General features: G+C 57.5%; 1 protein-coding gene across 2 annotated transcripts in view; it reads left to right on the top strand.

The window, feature by feature from the left end:
- Positions 1-18,399, top strand: part of TBC1D10A (TBC1 domain family member 10A) — a 36,213-nt gene extending 17,814 nt beyond the window's left edge. For both annotated transcript variants that reach the window (XM_034791148.1, XM_034791147.1), the window contains exons 3-9: positions 1,185-1,292; positions 4,576-4,682; positions 6,245-6,359; positions 8,737-8,802; positions 10,765-10,954; positions 15,730-15,884; positions 16,966-18,399. In XM_034791148.1, coding sequence (XP_034647039.1) covers positions 1,185-1,292; positions 4,576-4,682; positions 6,245-6,359; positions 8,737-8,802; positions 10,765-10,954; positions 15,730-15,884; positions 16,966-17,346 — 1,122 coding nt within the window. In that variant the 3' untranslated portion in view covers positions 17,347-18,399. The remainder of the gene's footprint in view (positions 1-1,184; positions 1,293-4,575; positions 4,683-6,244; positions 6,360-8,736; positions 8,803-10,764; positions 10,955-15,729; positions 15,885-16,965) is intronic.
- Positions 18,400-21,503: the final 3,104 nt, after the last annotated feature.

Genomic DNA, 21,503 nt, shown 5'->3' with positions numbered 1-21,503 from the left:
GTTTTTTTTTTTTTTTTTTTTTTTTTGCTGCTTGGGGCAGCAAAAAAGCTAGAGCCGGCCCTGGGAGTTAGCATATTTGCATGATTCCCTTGAAATCATTAAGGAAGCCCTGGTGGCTCCATTCTGCCGGTGAATGGCCTAATTGAATTCCTGGGGTTTCCTGTTAGTTTTGCTCAGGGAGCAGGGAAGTGGCTCGTTATCCGTCCTGACACTCTTCCCCCCACCCCCATGGACGCTTCCAAAATGCAGATTCCAGATCCCCACCTCCTGGACTAAGAGGGCTCGAGCAGCTCTTTGGCCACAGCTCAGCTGGCTGCAAAAACAAAACTGCAACACAATCTTGTTACTCTGGTTCCTGGTGTGAAATGGCAGCTCCCTCGGATTACCTGGGCTTGCAGCAGCCAGGTCCCTCTCCCAAAGCTGAGGCCGCATTCAGGAGCAGGGCTGGGGGGACAGAAGAGCCACCAAAGCAGTTGCAAGCCCTCAACCCCTGCAGGCAGCCTGGCATCTCTGCTGGCACCCTGGGGCTGCCGCCCCCAAGATCCCAGCATGGAGCTGGGCTGATCATTCGCACACTGTGAGGGGTCCTAATGTGAACTGGTTCCTGGTGCTGCAGGAATTTTCCTCTGAGCTTCCCGAGCAACTCGAAGCCTTGACTGCAGCTGCCCCAAGCTGTGAGTTTGATCTCCAGTCTGAGTGCTCTGGTTCTCAGTGTGCCTGAGGGTCACCCCATAGCGTGCTCCGAGCTGTACAGTGCCAGTGTTGGCAAGGTGCCATAGTGCCGGCCAGCATTGTGTCTGCATGCCCGTCCCATTGCCTCTGTCAGGTGCTAGCCCAGCCTGGCCAGAACTTGGAGCTGGATGTAAACCCAAGCCTGTGGTGCTTCCCACAGAGCTGGGGAGCCAGCCTCGGCCTCTGCACCAAATTGCCTTCTGCTGCTCTCCAGTCGCCCTGCAGCGTGCCTCACTCGCTGTCCTGCAGTGCTCTGTTCAATCAGCTGCTGTCTCTCGCCCATTAGTGGCTGCTCTTTGGGTGAAGCAAGTCTGTGAGCATCTAGCTAGTGAATCGCTCTGGGGTGCCAGTTGCTAGATGCATGTTAGATTGCTGCTCTCCTATCTGTGGATAGCCCCCATGTTCATATCTGCCCCGCTGGGTTTCAGTGCCTGTCCCCCTTTGCCTTTCAGATCCGGCTGCGCTGCCAGAAGGGAATCCCGCCCTCCCTGCGGGGCCGGGCCTGGCAGTACCTCTCAGGGGCCAAGGTCAAGCTGGAACAGAACACTGGCAGGTTTGATGTAAGCAGTTCTCGTTTTCTCCTCTTCCTGTATGATCTGCAGCTTCCCAGAGGTTAGCGCTGCTGGTGCTGACTGCAAAATGAGCCCAAAGGATGTGCCCATGTGGGACGCTGCTAACATCTAGGGAGGCCACCCGAACTGGGATGACCTGCCCGTCTCCTGCAGCAGCAGGTCATAGCAGCTCTCGCTTCCACATTGCCCTTCGCACCACTGGGACTGGATCTCCCTCCAGCATCCCAAGGGCCCACACCCACATGTGCTGCCCAGAGTGTTAGCAATTCACGATACAAACTACCCGCTCTGGGCTTTTGCACGGGTTTCCCTGACCTATCTGAGCTTTTGTTACAAGACCAAAACAGTCCCAGCCTGTCTGGTGTTGGTCTGTCCCTGGGGCTGAGGTGAAGGGCTTGGGGGCCAGTCTGAGTGGTGATATTTTGACTGGCTTGATCTCCCCGGCTCCAATCCTGCCCTTTTGGTATCATCCATTGCTGTTCGCCCAGCTACTGCTGTGCAGGGCTGAAAAGCTACATTGATCTCCTGTTTTAAACCCCTGATGGCCGTGATCCTGTATCCGGCAGACACTAACCCCACCAGCTGTAGTGTGAGCGTCCCATCTTGTATCGGTGCAACGGTCGGTTCCCCCTTCCCTGCTAATGCTCTCGGGTAAGAATGCAGAATGCACATGCCTGATCTCACTGAGGTGAATGGCTCTGTGGCAGCTCCATAGTTCAGTATTCTATGTTGGGTATAGACACGTGTGGCTACAGTTGAGGCAGGTACCGAGGCTAGTGCCGGTATAGCAGTAGCAATGGGGTAGACGCTGTAGAATAGTGTCTGTTTCCGATCAGGTGGCCAACTGCCCCTCCTGTCCCAGAGCTTTCTGCCCCCCCCCCCCCCCCCCCCATGGCCCGAAACACAAAGGGGCAATCCCAAAATCAGGGCTTGGTAGTGCTAGTGTCTTGTGGCCATTGCCCCGATCCCACCCCATTGCCCCAGCCTTCCGAAGACATGTCCTACAGGCACCTCCAGCAACTGCTGCCCTGGCATCAGTAAAGCTAGGGGTTGCTTAGCATGTGCAGCTGGACACAAGGAGAGCCAGCGCAAACTAGATCTATTTTTAGTACCGTCGCCCATAGCAGCCCCAGTTGTGGCCCAGGACTGTGCCAGGTGCTGTACAGACACCGCTCCGAGGGGCCCTGCCTCAAAGAACTCAGTGCAACTAGCCACCCACAAGTGCTCCCCGGCACTCCCTCTATGCAGTGAATGTTGCTCGGGAGAAGGGGCTAACTGGCAAACAAGCCCCACCCCTTCGGAGAAGAGGTGGGGGAGGGGGATTTTTGGTCTCCTCTCCGCTCCTTGCTGGGAACTGCTGAAGCAAACCTGAAAGCCAGGGCTCTTCTTCCCCCCACTTCCCCTCCTGCTGGGCTGTGCTAATCCCCTGGGTATGGATCACTTAACCCTGATCAGCCGGTGATAAACACATTCCAGGGGGATTAGCACAAGAAATCTGAATTGAATGGAGTGCAACAAAGAGGTCAGAGCTGCTCTAAATGGAATCCACACTGCAGCTGTGTCTGCTACAGAGATTACCTATTGGGGAGCAACTGAGCACGTTCCGCTGCCAGTCTGTGCTGGGTGACTCTTGTAGTGTGGACAGGTGGGTGCTACTGTAGAAGATGAGACTGATCCCTATAGGTCAGGGCTGAGGTCCACATTTGAGGCTGGGGGTCAGGAGGGGGGGCCCTTGCTGTGTGCTGTACTTGGGCCGAGGCTAGCTAGGACTTCATCCTGCACTCCCTCTCACCATCTCAGAAGAGCAAGTGCTGGGTCTAGGTGTAGCTGTGGCTCCTGTGGCCACCTGCTTTGACAGGACAGGTGAGCTCCAGCCAGCCTTACAGAGAGGCCTTCTGTCAAGTTTCCTGCTGCTGGCCTCCTCCAATTCACCAGATTGGTGGCTCTGTTGGGGAAGCCCTCACCCGTCACTGGGGAGTGGCAGCTGATCTGATGACAAGGGGAGAAGTATAGCAGCAGTGGGGATGCTGGTAGTGAGGTTCCGGGGGCTGACAAGAGCAGAGGAGCTCCCAAGTGGAGCGGATGCAACCTGAGCTGGCTGTCCCAGTCTGGCCACGCAGGGCAGTTCTTGTTTATGGCTCACCTGCTTGGAGCCATTCCCATAGCCCTCGGAGTCACAGCCCTTGACTTGCCAGGGCTTGCGTGTGGGACATGGCCTGAAGGAAGAGCTGACACCACAGCTGGGAGTGAGAAATGCCAAACCTCACCTCCTCATGGATTCAGGTTTCCATAGCCGCCATCTGACTCACTCTGTCACCCACCCATAGGGGCTGCAGGGAAGGGACCCAGGTGTCTGAGGTGTGGGAGAGTGAATGTGGATCTGAAACCTTGTCCCATCCCAGCTGATAAGGGCTAGGGGGAGTCCCTTGGATTGTGCAGCTGGAATCTCTTCTCTCGTGGCTCCCCATGCAGGTGCAGGGCAAGGCACTTGGGGTTCTTGTCCTCTGACCCTGTTTTGGGATGATCTAGGGAGACAGAAGCTGCTTCACCATAAGTTGGAGCTCATTCAGGCCATGCTGTGAACAATGACTGCAGGGCGCCAGGAGCCTTTCCCTACTGAGGTTGCACTCAAAGTTTCAGAACAGGTGGCCACCAAATAATGTGGTATTGCTGGCTGGGGCTGAGATGAGCCATTGACCGTAGGGCCTGGTGCATGCACAGGCTGCCCTGGTTCATACTGCCGCTGGCGGGTCATAGCTGCACTAAGATTAGGGCTGGCAGAATTGAGTTTTTAACATTGTATGATTTTGGTGGATATCGGTGTTTGGTTTTGAGCCTCTTTTTCAATGTTTGTTGATTTTTAAATTTCACAGTTGCAGGGAATTATGGGAGCATTTGACAGTTATTTAATGACAGGCACTGAGATTCAGAAAGTTTAAATTTTATAAACGGTTAAAACACACATTGTATATTTTGACATGTGATGTTGACAGAGTAAATACCCTTGATCAAGAGATCACACCTGTTTGCACTATTCATTTGTAACAAGCCTCATTCAAAAGTTAAATGCTGGGTTTTTACTCTGGTTTCAAACAGTGTTTTTCTTACTTGCCTAGCTGTAAATTTTATCATCCATGGAAATGTTTTTTGTCGGTTTCATCCTTCCAAGCCGAACTAAGGCCTTGCTGAGAGGTGAATGTGATGTTTGAGGCCAGTGTGTGGTGAGCTCCCCCAGCATACTGTGGTTACTCATGTGCTCTCTCCTTCCTAGGAGCTGGATCTCTCGGCGGGGGACCCCAAGTGGCTGGATGTCATTGAGCGGGATCTCCACAGGCAGTTCCCATTCCATGAAATGTTTGTGTCTCGGGGAGGACACGGGTAAGAGCTCCCACTCTCTGCCATGTGACTTGGTTGTTTGCAGCATCCATAGGGCCTGGTAGCTGAGGCTCTGGGTTGAGCCAGGTTACCTGCAGATCAGCTCAGTAGAGTCTTGTTTACTCCCTTCTCCAATGTCGCATCTGCCTCTAGCAGCCAGCCCACCCTGGTACTCAGACCCAGCAGTAATGGACATGGGCTGAGAGTTTAGGTGGGCCAGCTCCCTCTGTTGCTCATCACCTGTTGCTGGCTGTCTAGCTCCATGTTGGCACTCAGTCTTTGTGCAGGTTGCAGTAGAGCCCCTTGATAGGCCTGGGGAAGGGTCTTGCAAGAGGGATGCTATGGGGTGGGAGGACGTGGACACGTGATCAAACACCAGAGGGAGGGGGAGCTGGCTATTCACACGAAGCATGGAGTGAAAGGGAGATGTGTATGTAGCAATGGGAGAGGCCTCTCCGGGTTACCTGGTAACCAGGTATGTCCTGAGCTGTGTCCCTCTGTGCGGATAGCTGCAGGCCTGGGCACGTCGGCCAATAGAGCGTGACTGAGTAGCTGGCTGAGTCGTCTCCCATGCTGTGAGTGCTGCACGCGCCAGCCCAGGTCTCCATCACACCAGTGCCAGGCTCCCAGTGCAAGGCAGATTCTCCCTCTCCCATCTGGAGAGGCGCCGGAGTCAGCTGCTGAGTCAGCATCTCCAGCCAGATCAGTGAGGGTGGGAGGCGGAGGCTGGTTGTAAGCCTCTTGATGAAACATGACTAACCTTTTTGAAGGGCTCCAGGTCTGAGAGGATGACAGGGCTAACAGCCTTGCATGCACCCAGTGAGAATAGGACACCAGAGCTCCCTGGGGAGTGTTGCTGATGAGATCAGAGCCTCAGTCTGGTTATCTGCATTGCAGTAGTCCTTGCATGGCCCTGTTGTGTGTGTGCGTAAGAGCCCCGTCCAAAGAGTTTAATCTTGGTGGGGAAATGTCAGGCCCCGGTGAGGTGACCGCCGTAACCAGCTGCCTGTCTGGGGCAGGACGTTACAGGTGTCAGGGCTTGGGCAGGTTCTGAGAAGAGTGGTGGAGCAGAACCCAGTGCAGAGCCTCGTTGGGCTGCGATCTGCTGTGCCTGGAAGGCTCCGTGCCACAGCCAACTCAAACTGCATTGGCCTGTGTCCTGCCCTCCTGGTACAGGAACCATGCTGAGATGGGCTGGAGTCATCTGGCTGGGTGAACTCAGGCCCTCAGCAGCATGGAACTGGTAGACTAGTGCCTGGTGTCCAACTGAATGAAAAGTGATTTTGTACTGAGGTCGGCTTCTACTTGATTTGCTGCTGTGGACTGGGAGGTGTCCCCTTGCAGGGCCCCAACCAGTGTTTGCCTCTAGCTCCTGGGACTCTAGTGGTGAGGTTCTAAGTAGATCTCTGTGTTCCCGGTACTGTGTGACTGCCTACCTATAGGTGCTGGGGCATGGTGTCCTTCGGGGCTTGAGAGCCTAAAGGTGGGAGATCAGACACCACCCTCAAGTGCCTCCTGTCCATGTCCCTGCTCCCCGTTGCTCAGTGGGTGCTGTTTCTCTGCAGGCAGCAAGACTTGTTCCGGGTGCTAAAGGCCTACACGTTGTACCGGCCGGAGGAGGGCTACTGCCAGGCCCAGGCTCCCGTCGCAGCAGTGCTGCTCATGCATATGCCTGTGGAGGTACTGACTGCACAACACCTCGGACAGGACCATTGGGGCCAGGGGAGGGCTCTGACACAGACACACCCCCACCCACCCACCTCTGGCCCAGATCATGGCCCATCCCCCTGCCTTGTTGGTACCGGTTCCACCTGGATTGGCCCTTGCACTGGGAAGAGCCCAGTTAGCTCCCTGGAGGTGGTCGAGGAGGCTGGGGGTGGAGCAGCTGTGAGAGAGTGAGGAGGGGTCCCTGCTTTCTTTCTGTCCCACGGATGATTTGCTCCTGCTTGCAAATCCCGGGGAGGGCATCTTCTAGCACAACAGAATCATAGAATATCAGGGTTGGAAGGGACCTCAAGAGATCATCTAGTCCAACCCCCTGCTCAAAGCAGGACCAATTCCCAACTAAATCATCCCAGCCAGGGCTTTGTCAAGCCTGACCTTAAAAACCTCCAAGGAAGGAGACTCCACCACATCCCTAGGTAACGCATTCCAGTGCTTCACCACCCTCCTAGTGAAATAATGTTTCCTAATATCCAACCTGGACCCTCCCCCACTGCAACTTGAGACCATTGCTCCTTGTTCTGTCAACAGAGCTGGCCCTCCTTGCGTGCTCCCTGCACAGATTGTCCCGAGGGCTGGTTTGGCTGGTGTCCGGTGTAATGGCGGTTAGCGATGCTCCAGCGGGATCTGACCCATGCTAAGGAGAGGGAATCTCTAGTCCTCTCGGGAGACTCCCATCCTCCAGTTAGATGGCTGGGAAGGGACCGAGGACTCGGCTGTGTTTGGAGACTGCAGTGCTGACACCCCCCAAGGAGGAGAGGCAGGGCAAGGGGCAGTGGCAGCAAACCCCAGCGAGTGGGGCCTTTCCTGGGGTGTGCTGGTTGTGCCTAGAAGTAGGAGTTGCAGAGGAAAGGAGCTCTCGTAATGGGGGGTTACCCTCATTTTCAGCCCAAGGGGTGGAGTAGCTTCCTAGGGGGTTCGCCAGGGACTGCAGGACCCTGTGCTGGCAGGGGATGGGCTGTTGGGTCTCCCCAACTTTTGATTGTGGTGGAGGAGCTGCTGTAGCTGCCTTGTCTCAATTCTCAGCGGGTGGAAACCCAAACATGTCTGGCCCCTGCAGACAACCTTGCTCGCATGTGGATTGGCCGCCAGCCAGCCAGCCAGGGGCACCAGAGAGCGGCGGTTATCTCACTGGGTGCTGGCTGTAGAGCCTCTCCTCTCCCCAGTAATGTGTGCCAGGGCTGGCTGGTGCCTGCTCAGGCTGAGCTAAGGAGGCAGCGTGTAGGGCGTGTTCCTTTCTCCGCAGAAAGGACCCCACCCCCCCTTCCTCCTGCTTGTTAAGCGGGCGGCCTGGGCAGTGCTCATTCAGACAGGCAGACAGCCAGCCAACTGCCCCTTGCACTGGGCTGCCGCGCCCCCCCCCCAAAGGTATCAGAAGTGCTGTGTGCTCCAGGCCCTGGAGCGTATGGAGTCAGCCTAGAGAAACACTAAAGCAGGCATCCCACTGGCATTGGTTCTGGCTTATGCTCTGCCACATCTCCCCGCTCCTGAGAATGCCAGGGACTTTGTCTGCCCTCCGGGGGATGGGGCTTCCCTGCACCCGAGACATCGTAACTGCCAGGGCTGCCTGCCGTGGGGATTCCCGCCCCCGCTCTGGGTTATGGCAGTGTGGCATAATGGCTAATGTGCTGGCCTGGGACTCAGACCTGGGTTCTGTGCCCAGCTCTGCTGCTGGGTGACCTTGGGCAAGACCTTTCCCCACCCTGTGCCTGTTTCCCCATCTGTAGAATGGGGATAGTGAGCCTGACCTCCGTGAGGCGCTGGGGATCGGCTGGTAATGAGCGCTAGCAGAGAGCTGGGATTAATAAACTCCTCCTGGAGCGCAGCCACGTTTGTGTCTGGACTGCACAGCACGGGGCATGGTCTCGAACTTCCTGGGGCTCTGTCCCCTGAGCCCTTCCCATCTCAGACACGGGTCCCCGCCACCAGCATTGACCAGCCTGGCTTTCCGGTGTGCTCAACCTGGGCTCCCACTGATGGGTAGGAGCTGGGTGCCCAGCCCTCTGAAAATCGGGAATGAGGTGCCTCTGGGCAGGCCTGGGAAAGGGATGGTGAGGGCCCAGGGGGAAGCTTGCTGCATGGCCGCAGGGAAGGGGGCAGGCCCTTTGGGCACAGGCTGGCCCTGCTTTTAGGCACAGCAGTACCGCTACACAGAAGCAGGGTGCCCATAGGGCTGCGTTTCCCCTTGCTGGGCCCCGTGGCTTGGGAGCAGCAGCACTGGCAAGTGGGGGGGCCTGGGGCTGCACTGGCAGCAGTGAGCGCATGGAGGGCATCTCCAGCAGGGCTGCAGCGCATGCCACCCTGTCCTGCACTGACAGCCTGTTCCCTCCTGCAGCAAGCCTTCTGGTGCCTGGTGCAGATCTGCGAGAAGTACCTCCCCGGCTACTACAGCGAGAAGCTGGTGAGTGAGGGTGGGCGGGAGGGAGAGGTCCCTCTGACACCTCTGAGCCTCCCCCCAGAAAGCAGCTGGTAGCTGCCTGGGTCAGTAGTAGGAGGACAATTGGCTTCCTCTGCCTGCGATAGTCACCAGGGGCTGCAGGTGGACACATCTACCAGAGCAGATCCCGGAGAGGGTCGAGTGTGGAGGCTCTGTAGCAAAGGGCCTGTTGGGCCACCTGCTCCAGAGGGACGGTAGCCGCAGGGTTAGGCCCTGGGCTGGGAGATGGGGGTTCAGTTCCCATCTCTGCGGGACTGTGTTGCTGGGTCCTGGGGATGCTGCTTCCTTGGCCCTGCCTTGCTGCCTGGGTGCAGAGGCTGTTCTGCACCTGGCCCAATGGGTTCCTGGGCGCCTCGGGTGCTGCCGAGCTATGTTTCGGGTTAGTCCAGAAAGGGCCTGTCCTGGATAGATCAGAGAGGCAGGTGGATGCTCCAGCCTTCCAAAAGCAGCTCTGTGGCTAGGCCGGGAGCAGCTTCTCCATGCCCATCACAGGGATGTCTAGAGCACCCATGGGGAGCTGCTTTGGGTTTCTTTTGTCCAGCCTGGGGCAGTGACTGCTCATGCCGGGGGGGAGGAGAGAGAGAGGGGAGCCGAGTCCCGTGAGCTGACCCTGTGCTTGCAGTAGCTGTGTAGTCGCAGCAGAGTGTGAATCCCGCTCACATATTGAGATCTTTATCTGACACAGCAAAAGGCTCTGTTCACAGGCTCCGTTTCTCCCCCTCCCCAAACAGAAGTCCTGCCAGTCCCCTCCCACCGCACATGGCCCTGGGCACCTCACTTAGACTGCATTGCCACTGTGGGCAGGGCCACGGGCTTGCACCAGACTCTTAGCAAGGACTGGCTCGTCCTCTGGAGGACAAACCCCTTCTCTTCCCCCCCGCCCCCCCCCTTCTGCAGTATCTGCTCCCACTAGGAGGGCAGCGTGTTCCCATAATGCATCGGGAGTGGGTCACTCCGAGGAAGGGAGGGGGGAGTTGCAGGGGGACTGGGGTTTCCCGGTGTGTTTCTGCACTGGTAGGACGTGCCCCTGGCTTGGCAGCCCTAGAGACTGAGCTCCAGCAGCCATGCAGAGTGGACTAGGAAGGACGACCATGAACTGGGACTCTGTGGCTCTGGGTCCAATTTCTGGCTCTGCCAGACGCCTGCCGACCTTAGCAAGTTGCTCACCGCCTGCCTCTGTTCCCTCCTGTACAATGGGGGTGATGCTGACCCAGCTGCAGGGCGCATGTGAACCTGGACCAGTGGTTCTCAAATGTCTTGGCAGCTCCTTTCACACAGCAAGCCTCTGAGTGCGTCCGCCCCCCCTTCTAAATTAAAAACTCATTTTTATATTTAACACTATTTTACATGCTAAACTTATAACCTTGTTGTTTAAACTGAATTTACCTTTTCTCACCACTTTTAAATCAAGACTAAAATACATTTTTATTGAATTGTTATAAGCAAAAAATTATTTTGTAACTAGTTACTGTTTTAATGCTGGAGGGACGCAAAGAAACTTTTAGTATCGCTTTTCCCAGCAGACTTAGCGCCCCATTGCCACCTTTACTTCTGTGCTGCTGCTGGTGGCACGCTGCCTTCACAGCTGTTCACACCTTCCTCTTGGCACATGGGGTCAGCCCCAAATACCCAGCCTCTGCCTCAGCAGCCTGTCAGGATCCCAGCTGGAGAGGGTGAGAAATGGAAAGCCCTGTAACTTGGAGCATGGTAGCACCACCGTAGCCAGCCGGGAGTTGGTGCAGTTGGCCCTGCCTCTCCCGTTGGGTTGTTGCTGGCGGACGGCAGCTGTTTGGCTGTTTCTTGGGGACTATAAGTGTGTGGATGGCAGGTGGGCACTGTTTGGGGGGAATGGCCCCCCCCTGGCCCCCCCCCGCCGCCCCTTCTCCCCCCCCCCCCCCCCCCCGTAATCTGCCGCTCTCCCTGCAGGAGGCCATCCAGCTGGATGGGGAGATCCTCTTCTCACTGCTGCACAGATTCGCACCCATGGCTTACAAGCACTTGAGCAAGCAAAAGATCGACCCCATCCTGTACATGACTGAGTGGTTCATGTGCGCCTTCTCCAGGACCCTGCCGTGGAGCTCCGTGCTGCGTGTCTGGGACATGTTCTTCTGTGAAGGTAGCACATGGGTCCCCTAGCTTGGGGACATCTGGGGGACTTGCCAGCCTGGTCCCCAGTTCAGCTGTCTGCACCGAGGGGAGCCATGTTCTCATGGCCCCGACGTAGAATTCTAACCCATGGGGCCTGGTTCTATTCCTGCCTCTGCCACTGGCTGCCTCTCTGCCTCAGTTTCCCCATCTGTAAGCAAGTACTCCGAGATCTTTGGCTACAGAAGTGGAAATGATCAAACCAACACACCTGCTCAGCTTGCCTGTGCTGGCAGGTAACAGTGCAGTGGGAGCTGCTTTCTGTCAGGTTCAGCTAGGCTACAGCAGCTCTTTGGTCTCGCTCCTGGAAGGACAGGAGCCTCTGTGCACCTCAGGAACAAACTGGATTGGCCGTTTAATGTGGGGATACAGATCACTAGTGCTGGGCGTCTCCCTGTGCTGAACAGGGCCAGGGCAAGAGCAGAATCCCATGTACTCCATCTACCAGCATCCCAGGCCCTTCCTGTCCCCATGACACTGAGGATCTGTGTTCCAAAGGGCTGGGCTCTCGCCTTCCCTGTGCTTCTTCCCCCATCATCCTGAGCACTGGGGACCAGAGGGGTCCCTCCTCGGGGTCCCTGGAGCTGGTACTGTGGCCTGGCTGAGCTGTCTTGGGAACTCATCCCTGCTGGGGCTGGCTCATTGGTGGGGCTGCTTGGGAGCTCCGGCTTGTTCTGGCCACATCCCCCAGCCCTGGTGCTCACGGGCAGCTGTGGAGAGCTGTCTCTCTGGAAGCAGTGGCCCCGAGTCTGGCCGCTGGGTGAGAGATGCAGGCCCCTCGCCCTCAAAGGGCTCCCCAGGGAGGCTGAGATGAGCATTCACTGTGGCTAGGGTCTGACTGGGCTCAATCCTTGGGTAAAAGGTTGGGGTTGCATGGCCTCCCTCAAGTGTCTGCACTGGACAGTGATGTAGGGTGACCAGACGTCCCGATTTTATCGGGGCTGTCCCGATATTTCCTTGTTTGTCCGACGTCCCAACCAATGTTAGGTCGGGACACTGGACAAACAAGCAAATACTCCGGAGCCCGGAAGTGCTCGTGCCCCCCACCCCCGACTCTGTCCCCTCCTTCCCCGAATCCCCGCCTCTTCCCCAGGCTCACCATTCCTCCTCCCTCCGCAAGTGCTGGAGGGAGGCCCCGGGAGACGCAGGGGGAGCACGGGGCCAGGGTGAGTGAGAGTCTGGCCTGGCCCCGAGCGCAGGCAGGACTCAGTTGGGTGGTAGGGAGAGTACGGGGGCGGCCCGCGGGGCCAGGCGCCGGCTGTTCTCCCCCCGGACAGCGGGACTCGGGAGCAGCCGCTGCTGCAGCTCCCACTGCCGTGGGGGGAGGAAGCAGCCATGGCGCTCGGCGGCTGCTGAACCCCCCGGGCTTGGGCCTGTTGCGGGGACCCAGCAGCGCGCATGCTGCGTGCACCCAGCCCCTGGCCAGTCGCGTCTGGGCTGGCTGCCCAGCTGGTGCAATCCCGCAGTGGCCCTGGGGCGGAGGCATCGGCAGCCCAGCCCCATTCATTCCCCTGCAGGACCCGAGCGGGACAGGGGGGCCTGGAGCCTGCTGCCCCCACTCCGGGGCCGCCGTGGGATAGCACCAGCTGGGCAGCAGCCCAGACGCGACTGGCCAGGGGCTGGGCGCAGCGTGCGCGCTGCTGGGTCCCCGCAACAGACCAGAGCCCGGGGGGCCAAGTGCCATGGCCACTTCCTCCGGCAGTGGGAGCTGCAGCAGCGGCTGCTCCCAAGACCTGCTGCCCAGGTGGGGAGAACAGCCACCGCGGGGCCGCCTCCCTACTCTCCCTAACGCCTGACTGAGTCCTGCCTGGTCGGGGCCAGGCAGGACTCTCTCTCACCCTGTCCCCGTGCTCCCCCTGTGTCTCCCAGGCCTCCCTCCAGCACTTGTGGAGGAAGGGTGCTTTTTTTTTTTTTTTTTTTTTTTTTGCTCTAAAAAGCAACAGAGGGTCTTCTTCAGATGCAAGAAGTGAGGTTCTTACCCACGAAAGCTTATGCTCCCAATACTTCTGTTAGTCTCAAAGGTGCCACAGGACCCTCTGTTGCTTTTTGCAGATTCAGACTAACACGGCTATCCCTCTGATACTTTTTTTGCTCTGCCAGCTTCCCCACCCTGCCACGCCCCTCATCCCCACCCCCGCGTCCTGATATTTGACCTGGGTGATCTGGTCACCCTAGCAGTGATGCATGTCCAAACTCGCTCCACTCCTTCCTGCCCCCTGCTGGCAGCCTGTCTCCCTGCACCAGGTTCACTGTGCTCTCCATGCTGCCCCCTCTTCACTTGGAGCTGAAGCTTGAGAATTACATAGACTGTCGCAAGTCTCCGTCTCCCTCCCTCTGCTGAGGGCTCTAGCTGCGAACCCCCCTCCAGAGAGGGCTCTGAATATACCCCCTTTGTCTCCACGCTGCTGCTGCTAAGCTGTGCCCCTGGGCTAGGCTTGGGGGGCCCTGACCCTCGTCAGGGCAACGTCAGTAGAGGGCCCCTCCCCCTGTTAGGACAGGAGGGTGGGGTGTTCACGCCTGAGCTGAGTCAATGACCAGTGCCCTCCTGTGGAACACGGGCCAGAGAACTCCCCCGAAGTAACGCCTGTTTGAACTAGAGCAGATTTCGTAGCTACACGTCCAGGGCCGGCTTTAGGAAGTGCGGGGCCCGATTCGAACAGTTTTGACGGGGCCCCGGCAGGGATGACTGGAAAAAAAAAAAAAAAAACATGTAAAAAAACATGTGGGGCTTGTACTCACCGGGCGGCACTCGTAGTCTTCGGCGGTTTGTCCTTCACTCGCTCCGGTCTTTGGTGGCACTGAAGGACCTGCTGCTGAAGTGCCGCCGAAGACCCGGAGCGAGTGAAGGACCCGCCGCTGAAGTGCCGCCGAAGACCCGGAGCGCTGCCGGGTGAGTAAAAATTAAAAAGGAGCCTCTAGCCAGGGAAGGGATTCTCGGCCACTTGCCCCACCCCGGCGGCCCTCTTAGGCGCGGGGCCCAATTCGGGGAAATTGGTGGAATTGGCCTAAAGCCGGCCCTGTACACGTCCAGTCTGGCTGGCAAACATCACCTGCGATGGCGGATCTGCCCCGGCCCTGGATGAGTCGTGCTGGTTCATTATCCTCTCTGTGTACCTAAAAAACCTGCCTTATTGCCAAGGAAGGGGCCAGGGCTGCCCCGTTAGAGGGCATTGGCACTGAGGGTTCTCAGTCTGTCAGAGCCCAGGAAAACAACCAGCTCTTAGCACCTGCTGGTGCTTTCTGCCTCTGAGTGCTAATTGCTGGGCGGAGGTGCTGCAGCTTCCCTGTTCATTTCTGGAAGGGATGTGCAGCAAGACCGGATTGTGGCCTAGGGTTGGTAGGGAGGTGGGGGGCCGTGCTGTGGGATGGATGGATCTGAAAGGCAGTCCCAGCACAGAGGTGGTGGCTGAGCTGTGGTAAAGTGGAAGATGGGTCAGTCTGAGCTGTGGTTACCCAGCCCTGAGCCTGCCATGAGAGTTACCAGGGCATGATTTGGCCTTGCTCCCCAGGCAGGCTGTGTATCCTGGCCATGTGTTTCAGTAGGGGTTGGTGTGTTTTGGGGAGGCAGTGTGGTGCAGTGGATAGAGCACTGGATTGCAAGGAGCAAGGTAGTTTCTGCTCCTGCCTTGCTGTGACCTTGGGCACTTCGTTTCCCCTCGCTGTCTCTGGTTCCCCTGGATCCTCTGCCTGCCTCGCCTGTTCAGATCATCAGTTCTCCAGGGCAGGGATTGTCTCTGGCTGTGTCTCATGCCAGCACCGTGGGGCCCTGATCTCAGCTGGGGTCTCTGCGCAGGCTGGCTTCAGACTGCGCCCAAAGGAGCTACTGGGAGGAGAGCGCTGGCGGGTGTAGAGAAGGCAGCCAAGGAGCCAGCTCTCCGACAAACAGCATTTCAAAGCATACCACTGGATGGCTACTTCAAGCTGGAGCTAAGTTTGGGGGCAGCTCCAGTGTAACCTCAGCTGGGCCCCGGGGGTGCTTGTCTCTTGCATCTCTGCAGATCAAGTTTCTGAGAAGAGATGATTTTCCTGGCAGCAGTGCTGGGGAAGATGCGTCGGGCACTGGGCTCCAGGCTGCCAAGCGATCTGGTTGATACTTGGGTTAATGTAGCACAGGGCAGGGGAGCCATTGGAAGGACGGTGCTGATCCCGGTGCTGCCTTGCAGCCTGCTCTTGGGGGATTGTGTCCATGAAGCAGGTGCTGGTAATTCCTTGTCTCTGCCTGGGACCAGACTGGTGTCGGGTCACAAGCAAGACATTGGTTTGGGACTAAGGGGCCCACACGTTGCCCCAAAGGCAAATAGGGCAGCAGGCCGGGTAAATTTTAGGTTTGGGAGTTGGTGGGGGAGGGGAGGGGAGCAGTCATTGGATCTTCCCCTCCTATCTGAGCCTTTGTGTCTCTGGCTCTGAGAAACCTCCCGCCAGCCATTAACCCCAGACTGCCCACTGGAGAGCGTGGGGGCAGCTCAGAGGGTCACCGTCCTAAACTATCACTGTTGCACTCACTGTCCTCTTCAGAGCGTCCCGTCCCAGTATGCCATGCTGCAGCCTGTGGAGTCTATTAGAGGCTGAGGGCTGCGGGCTCCCAGCTGGCCTACATGGGGGTGGGGGTCCCTGTTTTAGGTCACGTACCAATGGGGAAGAGCAGGGCAAAGAATCTTTCCAGTCCCTGTGGCTGGAGCGGGCTGGTATGTGGCCGAGCACTGGGGCTGTGCGGGTGCTAACCAGCTGGCGGCTCTGCTCTTCCAGGAGTGAAGATCCTGTTCCGGGTCGGCCTGGTGCTGCTGAAACACACGCTCGGCTCCTCCGAGAAGCTCAAGTCCTGCCAGGGGCAATACGAGACCATGGAGAGGCTGAGGGCGCTGAACCCCAAGATCATGCAAGAGGCCTTCCTGGTGCAGGAGGTGAGGAGATGCGTGTGCCAGGGCAGCCTGGGATCCCACCTCTGCCCCGACAGACATGTCCACAGTTGGCAGCTCACCAGCCCTCTCCCCCCTCACAGCGGTGGCTGGATGGGAACCAACTGCACTCAGCATGGCCTGAGCCTTTCATCCAGGGATCAAAGCCTGGCACCGCCTGGCTGGCGCTCAGCACTCACATTCCCTCTAATGGAAGTGAGCTGGGGTGTGGAGAGGGCCTAGGGATTGATGGGGGGCTGGGGTCTCTCCCTCTCAGTGCACCTTGCTGCTACTCTCCCCCCCCCCCCAGTCTGCTGCTTCAGCAGGCGAGGGAGCTCCCTAATGGGGGCAAACAGCCCACATCCCGCCCTGGCAGATGGGCAGCTCCTGGCTTGGGGGATCTACCAGTTCCTGGGGACAGTGACTATGCTGCTGCCCCAGGCTGCTCTGTGGCATTTCCCAGGAGGGGCTGTCAATAGCTAAACACTCCCTGGGGTGGGCACTTGGCTCAGATCCCCCAGCCCTGGGAAAGTAGCTTTGGGGGCGAGATCATCAGCTTCCTGCAGAGCCCCTTCTGGAGGGGCCCTGGGCAGGAGGCAGGTGCCTGCTCAGTGTGGGAGAGCCCTGGCTGGGGGAGGGGCCCTGGGCTCTGCTGTGAAGGGCTTTCAGGAACCCCAGACTTGCTTCTAAGTTCAAATCCAAGGGCTACCCCCCTTTTTCCCCGCCTCTCTCCAGGCACTGAGTGAAGCAGCTGTGTTCAGTGCAGTGCTGCCCTCTGCTGGTGAAGGCTTGGATAACAAGCAGGTCCTCTATCAGGGTACTGCAGGCCTTCCAGGGAAACCATGAACTATGTGGATGCTGTCCAGGAGCAACGGAAGGTCCCTAAAAGTGTGGGGGGGCCACCAGTACCCGAACTGTGCCCCTGCCCTCATGCTGCCCTTCTCCCTAAGGTCCCGCCCCACCCCACCCACGTCACATGTGGCTGTGACTGCTCCCTGGGGAGACAGCTGTGTTGGCAGTCCCCAGTTCTGGGCTAGCCTGCTGGTTGGCTGGGCAGGGGCCTGAGGAGCATGTGCTGTCCCCACAGATCATAGAGCTGCCGGTGACGGAGCGGCACATTGAGCGGGAGCACTTGATCCAGCTGAAAAAGTGGAAGGAGACCCGTGGGGAGCTGCAGTGCAGGTCTCCCCCACGCCTGCATGGCGCCAAAGCCATCAGCGACTCGGAGCCACATTCCCGCAAGGCGCTGGACCCTTCGCCCTCCATTATCCTGCCCCCCGGCCAGGCGCTCCCACCCAAGGGCCGCAAGAACCAGGAGAAGAAACGAGACCAAGGAAAAGTCAGGCCGGCCAATGGCCCCATCCCTGAGGAGAACAGAGCCCAGGCCTTCGTTGAGCCTGGGGCTTCCCCGCATCACCAGTCCAAGGACAGCCTGAGCTCCCGTGAGAGCGAGGACACCTACTTGTAATGGGGTGTCAGCACATTCTGACTCCGCGGTGGCAGAGCGCCCAGGGCTGCCACCTCTGCACCTGAGGGGCCAGCCAGCTGGGCCTAGACTCAGGATTGATTCCCTGCTGCAGCCAAGTTGGGGAGCAGGGTGTGTCTGGGGGCCTCTCGCCTGTCACTCTGGGTGCCGGGGGGAGGATCCTTATCTGTGGGAGTTAAGTTTTTATTTATTGTTTGGCTGCAGCTGATTTGCAGAGCAGAGACCAAGGGAGCCGGGCTTTGCCTGGGGTGATCATTCAGACCTGTAGGCAAAGGGCTGTGATCGTGCGTCTGCCCGAGGTCTGAATGCGTCTCTTCCTTCCATTGGGAGGCTCAAAGCCCTGTTCCCAAGAAAGGTCTGGGGCCTGGCTGGCTGCTCCAACAGGGGCTGGCTGATGTTTGAAATAAGCTGATGAATTGACCTGAGGCAGAGCAGGGGGCAGAATCTATCTCCTCCCAGCCCAGGTGGCTTCTTTCCACGCTGAAGTTCCCTCTAAGGATCCCAGCTGCTGTCTTGGCTGGGCCAATCCTCCGTCGCTGAGTGGGTTGGAGGAGTGTGTACCCAGCAGTCGTGGAGGAGCATCCTAGGCTCAGCTGCTGCACCTGCTTGGCCTGAGCTGTGGAGGAAGAGTTGAGTTGTTCTGTCCTGCCCCAGCCAGTGCTGCAGGAGTGTCTCTGTATTGCCCAACAGGGGTGGCTCTGTTGGCCTGAGCTCGGTGGATTCCAAACTGATGCTGTATCTGGTTGGAGCGGGGAGTTAAGGAGGAAATGACCTGACATTCCCACCCCACCCTGCTGCTCCATTTCTATAGAGCTGCACCTGAGCATTTATTTGGACTTTCTCTACTGCAGCGAGCCTATTTATTTGTGTAGCATAACTGTTCAAAAGGAGCCTTGCCAATATATAGGAAAGGTTAGATCCGCCTCAGTGGGCGCCTGCAAATTCTGGGCAGGATGCAAGGGGCTGGGGACAAGGTCTGCATGAGGCAGGGCTGGCACTGGTTGCTCAGGACCTGGGTGAAAGCACTGGTTGCTCAGGACCTGGGTGAAAGCACTGCTTGCAGGGGACTGAGTTGAGCCTGCTGCTTTGGGTTTGCAGGGGAAGCCCTTCCTGGGGCTGTTTGGCAAGGTAAATGAGGCCACCTGGAGCGCGTGTTGTCTGATTAAAGCTAGTGCTAGGCCTGGCATCTCAGCCCCGAATGCTGGGAGAGAACAGGTATATTCAGGGATTAATCCAGATGTGGAAGGGCAACAACCACTGCCTCCTAAATGGGGGTGCAGCCTGCAGATCCCAGACTGTAGTGCTCTCTCGATCCAGGAAGTCTCTGGCATATTGCATTAGTCACTGCAGGTTGCACTTCCACACTGAAGAGGGCAGCGTTAGCTGATTCTGGTGCAGCCTCGGGTGGACTCAAGTTGGGGAACCCCAGATATTGATGGCAAAGGTGAAAGGGAAGGCGGATCTATTTTCCAGCTTGCATCATTGAGTCCGGGGGCGAGGGGTCTGTTAGGAATCCTTCCCCCTTCTTCTTCTTCTTCACTCAGTCTTAGCCTCTCTGCAGACTGCCCCCTGGGGGTGGAAGGGATCTGACTGGAGGGGCTTCTCCTTGCCCATCCCAACAATGCGCCCGTGTGGGTGAGACTCTGTAAAATAAATCAGTGAATGAAGTTGCAATGTTTTTGTACAGAGAATCAATAAAGCAGATTGTGTAAAGAAGGCGTGTACTGCTGGGAGTGGGGTTCTCTGCTTCCCTCGCGTGAGGAGCCTGGGGTGCAGTCCATCCCCCATCTTGGGATCCAGGGGCATTAATTCACCTGGCCCAGTGACTGCTTTCACTTCAGCTTCGTAAGAGCTCAAACAACTGGCCACGACTTCTCTGCATAAAGCCCATCCTTAAGCCCCAGCAGGATGAACTTGTTGCAAGTCTTGAGTACTTACCCCCTGGTGCAACAATTAACTAGTGTATGTCAGAGCCCAGCAGGGACATGGACCTAGACAGGACTCCCCAGCAATTCCATGGCTGCTCCATGTTTGGACCTCGCATTTCAAATGCTCCAGACCAACTGACTGCCCTAGAGGTCCCTTGTCCCTGTGATCTTCCATTTATTAAAGCCTCATGTCCCACTTGAATGCGGCTGCCTCTGGGGCTGTGCAAGGCAGGAGCAATGTTACGGGAGAGCAGCCAGGGCCAGAAGGGTAGTGTTGTGTCGGAGCCACGCTGGGGCGCTATCACTTCAAGGGTAATTCCTGCCTCTGTCAGAAACGGGAGGGGGCTGATCTGGGAACAGAGGGTCGGTCGGAGCTTCGGGCTGGTCTACACTGGGGGGGATCGATCCAAGATACGCGCCTAGCTGAAGTCTAAGTATCTTGGATCAAATTACCTGGGGTCCAGACGGCGCAGGATCGATGGCCGCGGCTCCGCCACCGACTGCGCTACCGCTGCTCGCTCTGGTGGAGTTCCAGAGTCGACGGTGAGCACGTTTGGGGATCGATATACCACGTCTTAACGAGACACGATATATTGATCCCGGATAAATGGATTGCTACCTGCTGATACGGCGGGTAGTGAAGACGTACCCTTTGTGTCCCTTGCTGCTGTCTGACTGAAGGCCTGAAAGACTCAGGGGGAGGATTGATTATTTAACTTGTTACTCTAGACATCACTCTCCCTCTGTCCTTTCCCTGGTGAGGTCGGTCACTGCTGGCCTGCTGATACAGCTGGCCATTACGCAGAGACTGATTCAGCCAGGGCCCCCAGCAAGGCAGTGGAGACTCTGGCAGAACAGGAACTGGTACCCAAGGTCTAGGCTAGTGCCCTAACCACTGGGCAATTCTAACTAGCCTGTCCTGGGCAGAGCAGGCAGCTTGGTGCTTGAGTGCATGCTCCAAACCCAGCTGCTCTGGGCTCTTCAACCAACTGGTTCCCCAAGCACTTTCTGGAGGCTTCCTAAATTCCAGTGGCTGCAGTATGCTTTGGCCACCACAGGCCTCCACTCCACTGCCTCAGCAAGCAGGATCTAGTGCTGCCTGTAGCTCCTGGCCACTGGCCCCTAACTCCTCTGCTGGGATAAATTCAGGGCAAAGGTCTCTGAGGGAGGCTGGCGGGGAGGCAGGAGGGATTCCCAGGAGGAGCCACCAGCCAGGTGTGTCAGCAAAAGCAGGGTGGTCCTGCAGCCTGGCTGCTGCTTGGCAAGCTGGGGTTGGAGGGGGCAAGAGCATGTGCTTTTCTGCTGCAGCGCTATAGGCAGCACACCCTGAGCTCAGTCAGCAGCCAGACTCCTGTGAGGGCAGTTTCTGGACCTGGCTTGTGCTTCCGGACTAGAGGCTGGCAGGACTGGGCTGGGGATTGGCAGGAATCTGGCACCGAAGAGGCTAAGCTGTAACATGGGCCAGGGCCCAGGTACTCTGTAAACCAGCTCCTGCCATGGATGGGAACAGCTTTGCCCTGCGTGATGCTAGGCTAAAGCCCTACCTGGATGCTGGCCAGCGTCACCACAGTGAGGCCAGGACCATGACCATAAGCACTGATGGGCTGGGCTGGGCTCAGAGACCCAGCCAGGGCCACCATGGGTGTTTTCCAGCATAGCCCTAGGGAACAACTCACAAGCTGCACCCCACTAATGAGACCTGACCCACAGGGTGGGGGTGAACCTACAGCAGAAGAGAGAGTGCCAACAAGAGGGTGGGGGAGATCCCTCTCCTGTGTCAGGAAGAAAGAAGTTGGTGCTTCTACATAGCCAGCTCTGTTATGGGATGTGGTGTTCCTACACTCAGCAATACTCCACACAATCCTTCCTTTTGGTCAAGCTACATGATGACCAACAATGACTGGGTTCCACATATCAACTGTTCTTTGTCTTTTTGTTCATCAGCGATATTTAGAATCATCATATTAGCACTCTGGTTTGGGGCAGCTACCTGCGTGGCATGTCTTACACAATTCTGGATACAACAGGAGATTAACTGAAAACATACAAAAATCATTAGGATTCCACACAGGATAGTCTAGGCTCCCTGAAACAACCAGCCTCCTGTGCCAGAGAAATTGAACAGGTTACTTAGCCACTTCCATAAAGAACTCAGCTCTTCATGGGGAAGATATGTGATCTGTTCTAAGTGGCTAGGGTGATCTATTACCT

This window comes from Trachemys scripta, chromosome 15 (assembly GCF_013100865.1).
Source record: "Trachemys scripta elegans isolate TJP31775 chromosome 15, CAS_Tse_1.0, whole genome shotgun sequence".
In the NCBI taxonomy this organism is placed as follows: Eukaryota; Metazoa; Chordata; order Testudines; family Emydidae; genus Trachemys; species Trachemys scripta.
This window is presented reverse-complemented; position numbering and strand designations above follow the sequence as displayed.